The 13,387-nt window shown below is 34.4% G+C and overlaps 1 protein-coding gene across 2 annotated transcripts in view; it reads left to right on the plus strand.

The window, feature by feature from the left end:
• Positions 1-13,387, plus strand: part of MBD5 (methyl-CpG binding domain protein 5) — a 407,731-nt gene that overhangs the window by 365,591 nt on the left and 28,753 nt on the right. The window contains exon 10 of one of the 2 annotated variants that reach the window (XM_065880649.1): positions 11,720-12,046. In XM_065880649.1, coding sequence (XP_065736721.1) covers positions 11,720-12,046 — 327 coding nt within the window. Of the gene's footprint in view, positions 1-11,719; positions 12,746-13,387 lie in introns of both variants that reach the window. The other variant, XM_065880648.1, reaches the window with a different exon arrangement.

Here is a 13,387-nt window from a genome sequence, read left to right on the forward strand (position 1 = left end):
AAAGCTGTCTTCTAATGTGTTTTCTTATCCTAGTTTGCTATCCTTTATTATTATTTGTTTGAAAAAATTCATAAATGGATATTGGCTACTCCCTTTTTTAAAAAGGTAATAATTCAAGTTTTCCAATAAAAAAGGCTTGAAAACCTGATTTCCAGAATTTTTGATCTTGAAATTATTTTACAGTTTTCTTGGAGAACTAAACCATTGTTTTTACCATTGACATTATGGTATCTCTTTATCCACTATTAATGAAGGAGACAAATTTATTTAAAAGTAGACACATTAGAAAGAACTATATTTTATTTCAGTAGAGTCCTCAGAAATTGTTACAAAAAAACGTAAAGAAGCACTATAGAGATAAATTCATTGAGACATCAGAAAATTTGACCATAAGAATACTAGAAAGAATACCCATAACCCAACAATAACGATTTGAGAGATTGGTGGGAAATGACAGGGAGGAAATAAAAGATGAATTATTCAGCTATGAAAACAGTGGGCTTTTAAAACCAGATTGCTACTGGAAGTGGGAAAACTGCTGAGGCTTTTAATAATCTATTGTGTAGATATATATAGACTGTGTTATACCACCATGCTGGAAAGGCATTATGACCTACATGTCTTTGTTGCTGATAGTAAAATCAAGTGTTTTCCTTCCTGGTGTCACTACTTTTACCTGCCATTCTCCACAACTTGTGTTATGTGTTATGTTTTGATGTCAGTATTTAATGAAGAACTGTTCATTGACCTCTTCTGTTAAAAAGAATATAAGGTGAAGATGATAATTGAAATGATTAGTGCCTTCTTGATATTCTTAGTCTAAGGAATCTCATGAAACTATTTTTTACGTGTTTAACAGGATTCTTATTCCGAAGGGGCTTCCAGCTTTTCAGTGACTCATATTCCTTTTTAGATAATCCCAAGCAAATGAAAATTTAATCTTATGCATTTATCAGATTAAGATTACATAAAATCAGTAACTATTTAAAAATACACTATATTTATTAAGCATACCTTCAATCATTCAGATGAGGCATTGTTAGTCTCATTGTATTATATCTTTCAATTTTGATACCCCTTACCTCAACTTACTTTGTTTCAGGTCTAAGTTCATATTGCAAAGTGTACGTATTTTATTAATGATGTATTTTAATTTATCTATAATGGAAAAGACCAACATTTATTTATATTCTTGTTTCTTCTGACTGTCAAGTTTTGACTTATTTTATATAGTCTTAGGCATGTATTTTCTTGTTCCATGCATCTCTGTAAAACATCAGATCTGGATTGCCAGTGCTGGGAGTGTCAAAACACACATGTTGAAAATTTACTAATATAAGTAAAGTGTTAGCATATAAATAGCTAAAAGGGATGAGAATAAATGTCTAGTAATGATATGGATGTGACCAATCATGTGTAAGCTAACAGAAAGCATATCCCTGATAAAAATCTAGGTCAATAAGAACGTTTTAAAATAGTAACCTAATAAAATTAAATACTGCTTAATGTACATAGCTCTGATGTGCAGCTGGTAATAAAAATGGGTAGATTTACTAATTAATATAATTCTTTTGATGAGCTGAATATTAAAGAGGTCTCTAATATCATGTTTCTTTTAGATACACAGTGAACTGTGTCAACTGAATGTACTGTTATTATAACTGCTTAGCCTGAATGTTTATTTTCACTGACATTTATTCATCCATCAAATAAACACCAAAGCTGGGCTTTCAGAGTGAGACAGCTGATGACGGTTACAACTATCCCTTTAAGTTTTGCTGAGTATTCCTAGCATACTTGTAAGACATTAGAAGAAAACCACATTTTATTCTTAAAATGTTGCTTTTAGCTGTCATTGAGTACCTATGATGTGCCAGGTGATTTGCCTGTATTATATTATTTCTAATTTGTGCGGTTTTCCAAAGTATAAGGTACTCTTGTCCTCATTTTACAGATGAGTACATTGGGCCTCAGAGAACTTGAATAACTGTCCAAGGTCATACATAATTGAATTAGGATTTGAACTCAGGTTCATCTGATTCTAAAATCCATTTTCTTCCCAGCTGCATAAGTTTTCATTTGAAACATCTAGTTGTGAAAAATACTGTTTTCACTTTCAGATCTTTAAAACTACCCAACAGATAGTGAATCAAAGCATATCAATGCATGTTAGGAACTATGTTTGTAAACTTTTGATGCACTTTTAGACAAAAGTCAGTAATTTTGCCTTCTCTATTTGGACTCTAATATCCTAGTGTACAATAATTAGGATGTTTGTGCCAATGCAGATGAAATGTCCACAGTATCAAAAGAACTACCCCTCATTTGTGAATCACATTTGGTAACCTTTATTTGAATGAATTTGTATCACCTCACTCAGATAAAAATGGGTTTCCTCGTGGGTGATGTGTCAATAGGCCTTTGAAGAAGGCAACTCTGCAGACGCTAGCCCTGCCATTCCAGGTGTGATAGCACAGTGAGGGTGAAAGAGACCCACAGGTAACATGGCCCAACTCTTCCCTGTGGTGAGTTGTGGAACTCAAGTGACCTCCTGCTCAATCCAGTGCCTTTTTCCCCACTCTCCTAAGCAGCAGCTCAAAAATGTTACATTAAGACCTTATTTAAGACCAGAAATCACTCTGAAAACGTTTAATTCGATTGGCTATTTGTTTTCAAAAACTTCTTTTAAAGAAAGTTTTTCTATCATAAACAGCCCAAATATTCATTTTTTAGGCCTATATGTGAATACCAGTCCATATTTTAAATGTATTAAAACTCATATATGAGAATCGGAGGCAAAGTAGTTAAAAAAAAAAAATTAGATTAAAGGTACGAAATGCTTAGAAAGCATTTCAAAAACTTAAGAATATACAAGGTTTTATTAATTCTATTTGGTGTTTTGAAATTGCCTTTCCACTAAAGCTCTCTAAACACTTTGCATTGTAAAGTTTACAGGTTTCTATTAGCTTTTTGGATATGAAATTACAAGTGAAGTTTAATATTTCCATGTAACAGATTTAGAAAATGACCAGTAGGATACTTGGTGACATTCCTCAAGTTGTAAAGCAAAGCTCTGGTGGATCTGGCAACCAAACCCCAATCAGTTCCTGATTCTCAGTCCAAATACTCAAACTGCTGAATGCAGGTATGTTCTGAAATCCATCACTCGTGTACATTTAAAGCAACTTTCAGTTTATGAAGTGAGATAAGTTTCAACACTTAAGTGGTTCCAGCACGTGTCCTGTGGTGTTTTGGTTTAGGGAGGAATTCAAAATCAAGTACCCCTGACTGACAAATTTCATCAAGTCCATGCCTCTTTGGGCCTCTGACTGCTGCCCATCTGTTTACCATAGAACAAAAACACACATGCCAGTAACCTGGGCCTCTGCAGAGGACCCAGCCCTGTCAGTGTCCACATGACAACCCATCCTTCCATGGCCCTGTGGGTTTTCACAATTTTCAAAGAAGCAAAAAGATTTAGATTATTCTGCTAACCAACTTAATAACTGAACCTTACCTCCCTCCAATATGATAAAGTCATTAAATATAACTTTTTCACTTTAAAATGCCTTTTATATTCTTATTTTTTTTTGTAATAAAAAACATTTAATCAACTCTTCTAAAACACATGAAAATGTATTCCTGTGAAAGGGCAGAGTATGAGTTTGTACCAAAAGAGAAAAATAATTCAGTCATTTATTTGCCTTAACTCTTAAAGATATACATTGACTAACAAGAATATAAATAAACCTATGAATAAATATTTGCTCATGAATATTTATATATATATATATATATTTTTTTTTTAACTCTGGAAAAGAAAGTGTTTTTTTTTTTCAGCACAAAATACATTTGATTGAAACTCAGTGCAGCCACTAATATGGTAGGTATAAGAAAATTAGAGATCACAAAAGAATGCTTTGGATAAAATACTGCAAAGTGCAAGCTTGGTTTTTTGTTCTATGTATGTATTTATTCCCAGAGCATGCCAGTAAAGAAAATAAAGGGAAATTGTCCTTCCCTTCATTTGAGGTTATAGTTGCAAAAAGATTATGGGATAAAAATACTCCAGAATGGATTGTTCTGTGTTAGCTGTCTCAGGATATGGGACGTTTGTGTGGAAATAAGCCTCTAGTCTTTTATAGACTTATGTAGAATGAAAAAAGGCAGAGACTCCTTTAAGGTTGTGACTGAATTAATAATAATTGCTATTGAAAGTATTTCCACCCAAGTTTTTAAATGCCTAGATTTTACGCCTCACCTGATTGATGCATAGGCTTCTAGGTTGAAACTTGCCCTCTGCTCTTGTTTTTTAACCAAATACCAAAACTATATTAAAATCTTGATTATGTGATAAAAATCTATGTCTATTCTTTTAGTTAAATTTTTGCAAAATGAGCCATTTCTTCTTTGCTGTAAGTTATTTTTACAACAGGCAGTGTCTTGCTGTTTAAGAAGGTTTCCTAATATCAGGGTTACACCACTTGCTTTGTTTACATATTCCAGGTTTAATGTTTCCTTGTGTACAAAAAGAGGAGTTAAAATATGTTTGAATTTAGACACTGAGTCTATGTAATCAAAGGTGATAACAGCTCAGAGTGGTGTGATATGTTTGCTGATTCAATGATCTATTTTGTACCTTTCAAGAAATAAATTGTCCCAGTGTGCAAATTGGGGGAATTTTATTCTATTGCAACACACTAAACTCACTTATAAAATCACTAGAAATCCTTCAATTCTCAAGGGGATGCCTAAGCTATTATTTACTAAAATCAAGTGGTCTAAGGACATTGAAGCAGCGTCTAAAAGTACCTAAATTCTAGGCAGTAATGTTAACTCTACAAAGACTTGACTCATTAAAAATAATGCTTAAACATTTTCCTAATGTCATCAAAATAGATTTCATTTCCACGTGCATGGAGTACTAAATAAATCAAATCATAAACTTCCTACCTTCAAGGAACTTATATCAAACAACATTAATGCTAACAAAGCAGAGTAGAGTAAAAATTATTTTCTAAGAATTATACCTCTTGCAAAGTCAAAGTAACAACTCACCTTTTTACAGATTAGGAATGGAACTAGACAAACAGAAGTCTGAAGGAGTTGCTGAGATACTCCTGGGGTAGGAGCTAGTCCAGGGAAATTCTAAATATCTATCCAAGACTCATGGGTACAGGTATAAGAAAGAGTAGTATTTATCACAAATGCCCCAGAGCGGAGCTCCTGTGCTGCAGGACTCCACAGGGATACCTCTCACTTTAGAGTCTGATAAACATGCTTCCTGGAACGCAACTCCATAGACCATCCCCCACGGAGTTGAGCAACTGAGAGGCCTGATCCTAAAGCAGTGTTTTTCAAACTTATTTTTACTTTTAACCACGGCGAGAAATTAACTTGCATTCCATTTAACTAGAGATATGTTTTGAATGTACAACAAAAGTTTCCTGAAAAAAACACTCTGTGTGATGCACTCTGACATTTTAGATCCCATTCTATCTTATCCTATCTTATTCTATTTCTTTTTTTTACGACAATCATGATCTACCGAAATGATTTCATCACCCACCAGCAGAACATGACCCAGCACTCACATGTATAAGTTAACAGAAACAGTTTCCACAAAATAATATCCCAGTTATGCAATGTACTCTTTTTTTTTTTTTTTTTCTATTTCATTTATCAAAATATACTGGTTTGGGGGCATACTAAATCGATTTTACAGTCTTAAATAGGTCTAAGCACTGTCTTAGAATATTCATGAGGTAATTAACTCAGCAAATATTTATTGAATACCTAATATGTGCTCTGCACTGTTTAACACTGAAAATAAAATAGTACACAATGGAAAGATACAAAGTTAACTATTCATAATCTAGAATCTCTACTTGCTCTGCTCATTAAACAACATGAGATAAACTTCCAGTTGGTATATTGATGGATGGAGCATTTTAACTGTTATTCTAGCATTTTGAGAGAACAGAAATCCTACCAAGCAAGAGACTTAACCTCTTCTCTCAGCATTTGCTTCCTTACAGTAACTATTAAGAAAAATGTGATAAAAAGCATTTGTAAAAAAAAAAAAAAAACCAAAAATCTTTGTTACTTGAGAAGCAGTGAAAAATCTCAAGCAATTTTTTTCATTTCAACAGTTTTCAGAGTAATTCTATGTGTTAATAAAGGAAGCAGAAGTGATCAGTAGTAAAACACCCTTTTTTTTGTCTGACCCCATTACCACCCGAAGACTGGCCTCACCTCCTCAACACAGTCATAATCACTCAGACCTCATATTCCAAGATTCAAGCTACAGTCCTTCCACTGTTCTTTCCTCTTCCCTAAGAGGTTGGTCCTGTTGAGGGTGGAGAGTATTTCCTCAGATACTGCCACTGATCCCTTTCCCCTCTTCCTTTTCTCCTAAGTTGTGTTGGTTTTGGGTCCCTCCCTCCCTTCCTTATGGAGAACAAATAGACACTAGTCCCTAGGGCTTCCTGCCTACTTCTGGTAAAGGAATGCTAGGAATTTACATCAGGATCCAAAGCACAAAGATAGAGTTTGGTATATTTTTGTAAATACATATTACCATGTCATTACTAAGGCTTGGGAAAATAATATCTTGTTGGAAGATCTAGACCTCATAAAAGTTATCTTTCAATTTTTTTAATCCTTTAAATATAGAAGAGAAAATTTTACTATTTCCATGGGATTGAAAAGAGAATTATATTTATTAGACTCACTAGGGCATGATATTTTCTCTTGTCTCTAGAAGCATTCGTTTTTATTAAGGATTATCATTGACCCTGTTTGCAATTAAAGTACACTTGCCAAAGCAAATGATAAAGGTCAAATAGTGAAGGAGTATGTTCCATATGATGTATTTGTTAGGTTCTTGAATTTATGGATAAAAACCAGTATTTGGGCATATCAATTAAGAAAAAGTTTTCTAGCATTAAGTAGTATTTATTCAAAATTGAAGCTATAGATCAAAGTGGTAAAATGACATTTTAAAAGCACCTATTGGTCCATTTGGAACGAGCTTTATGCCCTCTCTTGTACACATACAAAGACATGTACAACAATATTATTAATACTTAAGGGCTAACCATGAGAGAGTTTAGCATGATATGAACAATGACTCTTCTCAAAGAATATTGGTGACGAAGAAGAGAAATAACTCTAAAGAAGTAGACATTACCTTTGTTTTGAAAAGCAGTGTTTAAAAAATGAGGCAAATAAAACACCTCAAGAATGAAATTGTTAGTAATAGGAAAACATCCTTTAAAAAATCCTTAAAAAAATTACTGATGCTATTTCTGTATACACACACATATACAGACACACACACACACACATCATAAATTATATGTGTGTGCAAAGAATACTGTTTATATCTGGAAATCTACCCCACTGGAAAAAGCTACCACTGTTGTTTCCTAATTGTACTGGACTATCTCAGTGTCTGATTGGGTGTCTAGGCATGTGATCTCACACCAGGAAAGTTTATTTGGATGGCTTTCCAGTCTTATTTCCTACTTCTTTAAAAGTAACAGAAACAATGAGAAAAAGAAGTTATGCCAGTTCATGGTGCTGCTGGCTGGTGTGAAATAATAATTTTTTCTAATTAAAGGACTTCTCCAACTTACTAACTTGTTCGAGGTTCCCAGCTGCCTTTTAGTCATTTAACTGCTAAATGTTTAGTGAATAGTTTGCTATTTTAAAAACTCTTTTAAAAAAACTCTCTCCCTCATTAGATTAAGCTCAAAACATCTTAGCTGCCAAAAGAAAACTCAGCTTTAAGAAAACTTTTTCCCCACATGCTTCAACAGACCATAGGTTTTTATGCAGAACTATGAAGTAAGTTCACCAGAGAATGCCTGTTCAAGATTAAGTGGTTCAGAAATAAGCAATTTCCAATTTCCCTCCTGCTATAAAAATTCAAGATCTTCTTTCAATGACCCCAAGCATTAATGAGTTGACTTTAAGAATTCAGAGTACTTTGGGATGGACATCTTCCTCCATAAGATTATTTTAACTCCCCAGCACACTTGGGAGTCTTCTAAAGTAACTTGACATCTTTCAGCCATCTCCTTTCCAGCATCCCTTATCTCCTGGCATTGGACCAATCATGCCCTACAGAGTCAGTTTTCACTTTTCTCCACAAATGGGTGGTATTCTCTCCTCCACATACACACTTGCCACACACACACAGCATCAAGTGATCTGATTCCTAGAAGTTGAATGCAAGTTTTACGATCTTAATAGATTGATTCAACCAACACTTTTGGAATGCCAACCACGTGTCAGAGACTCTTAGGTTTTGGAAATACAGAGGGAAATAAGAAGTGATCCTTGCCTTTAATGGTTTAGAAAGATGATTTTAAATTTCTTCACTGCTTATCTAAGGCAGCAGGTTTAACCATGGGTGGGAGGGCTTGGGTGTGTAGGAAAGCAGCATACAATATTTTCAGTCATATTTCTTTGTTCTGAGGATACATAGGACTCTATTACCCTCCATACACTTTATTATCTCCTTGCCTTTTTTAAAAATTACTTTGCTTCTACTTAGAAGCCTTTTCTATCTCCTTTTCTACTCTCAAATCCCAGATCAAATGTTACCACTTGCTTAGTTTTTCCTGACACCTTCAGTTTTACAATTGTCCCCTTGTTATATACCTGCTATTGTTCCTGGCATATTGCCTTGTAGTTATACTAGATACGTGAAAAGAGCTTTAAAATTGCCTGGTTTGTAATAAGCTCTCAAAAAATGTATATTTGAGAGAGACAGAGAGATCTGTGTGTTTATCACATTGCCTAAACTCTGAGTTCCTTAAAGAAAGGGCAGGGTGTTGTGTTGTTGTTGTTTATTTGTTTGTATCACCATTTCTACCCTTTTGTTCAGTAGAGTGTACTTGATCGTTGAATTGGTGTGTTGAAAATTAGAGAAAATAAAAAATATGCCTGATCCGCCTATTAGCCTTAAGAAGCTTGGGGTATTCACCCTCTTCTTGTTTGTAATGCAAAAATATACCCAGAGTAGCTATATTTTCTTTATTGTAATTCCTCAAGAATATTTAGATGGAGAATTTTTAGAATAATGTCCCCAGATGACTACTTTCATGAATCCTCAATGTGGATGTTTCTCTCTTACAAAATAAAGATAAAAGAATAATAACCTCTACAGAAATCCTTCATCTACAAAGCCTTGTCATATACACACTAGAGTATTTTGAAAATGTACTCTGACTGTGATTAAAGGAATGGGTGATCTGTACATTTAAATATGCCGTTATTATTTAACAGGTAGGGGGAAAAGCCATAGATAGTGATTACTAGTAAATAAGAGTTTTTATTAGCTTGTTTAAAAAGATGGATTCCAAACGCAAATAAGGCACATACCTGTTTAACGGAAATAGCAGAAAGATTTAAGAAGCAATGAAATGTTTAAGGTGTTGATTGTAAATCTGAATTAATATTTAAAGAATTGTATACCATATGCCTACTTCAGCATTTTGTCTCCTTTAAATGAAACAGAGCTTAAAAAAAAAAAAAAAAAAGACCACAACAGCTAGGAAAAATTGCAAAGTCGTGCTATAGAGATATATATGTTGGATATGCTGATTTATACTTACTACTATTACCATGTCATCACAACTAACTGCCGCTACTAATGTCAATAATAATGATGACAATGATAACTCCTTTTATTTGTATACTTTTACACATTGCAAGCCTTTCACTTACCTGTTTTTGAGTCTCAGAACGATCATACCAATGAGTTTCCTTAGGAAAAATTCAAAGGTAGGAAAGTTTCATATGCAGGAGGATGTCCATTCGTGTGTTATATATAATGATGAAAAAATCAAAATATAAATGCCAAACTTTATTGGATCAATAAATATGATCAATCCATATGCTACATGGTTAAAAATATTAGTATGGAGTTTTTATGTCAGAAAGGAAAAGTTATTGTGTTAGTCTGTTAGGAGGAAACAAGAATAATATATAGTTATATTTGTACTACTATTACAACTATGGAATCATTTCTGTGTATTTGAACAAGGCCTCAATGGTAACGTGGTCAAATATAAAGTTTGTTATCATGACATATAGCACAGCAGTAAAGTGTTTGAATTATTTTAGATTTTCAGTAACACTGGTATTGTTCATAATAACATATACATGTTTAATATTTTAATAAATTAAGTGTATGTGCTTATAATATTTGCCAAATGCATGTATTAAATGAAACAATGCATTTCTTTAGGGTAAGACATTTTTCAGAAAAATGATTGTAGGTTCCTTCAACAGAATGTGATTCTCACCCTCCCCACCCCACCCCTTGTGCATCTGGATCACCAGGGGTGATTTCAAAGAATACTACTGCCCAGGCTGTGCCCCAAGAGACGAGTTTTCAGCTGGTCTTGGATAGGGTCCAGACATTGGTTTGTTTGTTTGTTTTTAAGTTCTCTAGGTAATTATTTTGTGTAGCTTGGATCGATAACAACTAAAACAATTATAATACACAACTGAAATTTTATTATTAAGTTCCCTGAATTTAATATACATTACTTTAGTATACTTTAAAATATACATCTTTAGCATACATAAGACTTTCAAGGTTAAGAATGCTATTTGGAAAAAAAAAAGAATGCTATTTGGGTGAAGACTGGTCTGATTTAAGGAATCACGAGTATAAAGTATCTTTATGCTATTAGAATGACAAAGATTTTAAAATAATGATAAAACACAGTGTTGGTGAGAAAAATGAGCGCTGCCTACATTGTTTACAGAAATATCAATTGAATATATATTGATCAGCTTCACTGGAGGCAGTCTGACAATGTCTATCCAGAGCTTTAAAAATTTGTAAACGCTTTGTCCCTGGAATTCCACTTTTAAGAATTTTCCCTTAGAAAATAATTGAGCACATTGGCAAAGATGAGTTAATAAGAATGTTTATCATAGTGTTGCTTGAAATAGTAAAAGATTGTAAACAATCAAAATATCCACAACAATGGATTGAATAAATTATGTATATCCATACATGATACTAGTAAAATGGATCTATAGTTAACATGGAAGGATATTCACAATATATTGATAAATGAAAAAAAGTTACAAAACAATACGATTCCATTTTTGTTAAAAAATATATGTAACATGTATATATATGTCTGCATATGTATATACATCTAGGTGGGAAAAGCCCAGAAAACTATACACTAAAATATTAATAGTTATCTACATAGGTACTTTTTATTTTCTGTTTTGTATTCTCATGCATATTCTATTTGGGGGGGCTTTTTCCACTAAAAGAAAGTACTGGTATTATAAATATAGAACAAAAACTTTTTTTAATGTAAAAATATATTTTGAAAAATAAAGCATTGTTACTTTTATCTACCCAATTGAATGGACTACAACACAACTTCCTCCATTTTCACCTTGTCTGGTTGTGAAAAACAAAATATTTGATAGTTAGAAACAGGTATTGCTTAAAGTACTAAGCTTCTTCAATATATTCATGTTCAAAGTAAGTCAAGAAGTATGAAGTCAAACTAGTTTCATTAACATGTCAAATCATCTCTAATTACAGTTTATCTGGCTAGAATCTACAGAGGACATGTAAAATATTATTTGAAATGTATCTTGATGTATTTTTATAGAGTTGTCTTCCTTAACATCCATAATTAATAAGTGGGTTTTTTTCCCTTTATTTTAGGCGGTTCAGGACCATCATCCTCCATAGCCATAGCTGGCACCAACCACCCTGCCATCACAAAGACAACATCTGTCCTTCAAGACGGGGTCATAGTCACCACCGCAGCTGGAAACCCACTGCAGAGTCAGCTGCCCATTGGGAGTGATTTTCCTTTTGTTGGCCAGGAGCACGCACTTCATTTTCCATCCAACAGCACTTCAAACAACCATCTTCCACACCCCTTGAACCCCAGCCTCCTCAGTTCTCTACCTATCTCTTTGCCAGTGAATCAACAGCATCTCCTAAACCAGAATCTATTAAATATCCTCCAGCCTTCAGCAGGAGAAGGCAAGTCTGAGATCAACCTCCACCCTTTAGGTTTTCTCAACCCGAATGTAAACGCTGCTTTAGCTTTTCTCTCCAGTGACATGGATGGGCAGGTATTGCAGCCTGTTCACTTTCAACTCTTAGCAGCCCTGCTTCAGAACCAAGCCCACGCAGCTGCCATGCTTCCCCTGCCATCTTTCAATCTGACCATCTCAGATCTTTTGCAACAGCAAAATACCCCTTTACCCTCATTAACACAGATGACAGCCCCACCAGACCATTTGCCAAGCAATCAGTCAGAGAACAGCCGAGCTGAGACCCTTTTAACCAGCCCCCTGGGGAACCCTTTACCAAGCTTTGCAGGCAGTGACACTACTTTTAACCCCCTGTTCCTCCCAGCTGTCACTGGGGCCTCAGGATTAATGGCCTTGAATCCCCAGCTGTTGGGAGGTGTCCTGAACTCGGCATCGGCCAACACCGCTAATCATCCAGAGGTTTCCATAGCAACTTCTTCCCAGGCAACCACTACCACAACCACTACATCATCAGCAGTGGCAGCACTGACTGTCTCAACACTTGGTGGGACAGCAGTGGTGTCAATGGCAGAAACATTGCTGAATATATCTAATAATGCTGGGAATACACCTGGTCCAGCTAAACTGAACAGTAACTCTGTGGTGCCACAGCTACTTAACCCTCTACTGGGGACAGGTCTGCTTGGTAAGTTAAATTTTTTCACAAATTTTTACAAAAGAAACGTTTTTCTAATTCATTTTCTCCTTTTTAAAAAAAACTCCATTTTGTCACACTATTTTTAAAAATGTTTTTGTTATGTCACAGCTTGCTTAAGGAACTAAATATAATAACACCCACACACAACCATAGTTATACAAACATGAAAATGACTTCTTCCTTTTCCCCTATTCTAGCAGTACTAAATATCATTTTAATCTGCTTTCTCTTCTAATTCTGATGCCACCTAAACCTAACCTACCCATCATTCTCTTAAGCCAAGTGGAGTCTTATTTTTCAAATAATTAAAGCACAGGTGCACCTTAAAAATAACATTTATTTGAATTTTAGTTGGTGTGGCATCACAGGGCTAGTGTGAGCAGCTGCACTGTGGATGAAAACGGTTTGAGGAAGTGTTTTTCCATGGGATCCCTAAATAAACAAAACTAAATGCTTATCCAGCAAAAGAAGAAGCAAGGCATAATAACATTCAAAGTTAAAGTTTGCCCAAGTTCAAGGAAACAGAAGGCCCCAATAGCTACTGCTAGGTTTTCTCAAACAGTATTATTCTTTAGAACTCTGTGGCTTAAAAACAAAATCCTTTATGTAGATTATCTTATCTCAAAAAAT

This window comes from Phocoena phocoena, chromosome 7, assembly GCF_963924675.1.
Source record: "Phocoena phocoena chromosome 7, mPhoPho1.1, whole genome shotgun sequence".
In the NCBI taxonomy this organism is placed as follows: Eukaryota; Metazoa; Chordata; class Mammalia; order Artiodactyla; family Phocoenidae; genus Phocoena; species Phocoena phocoena.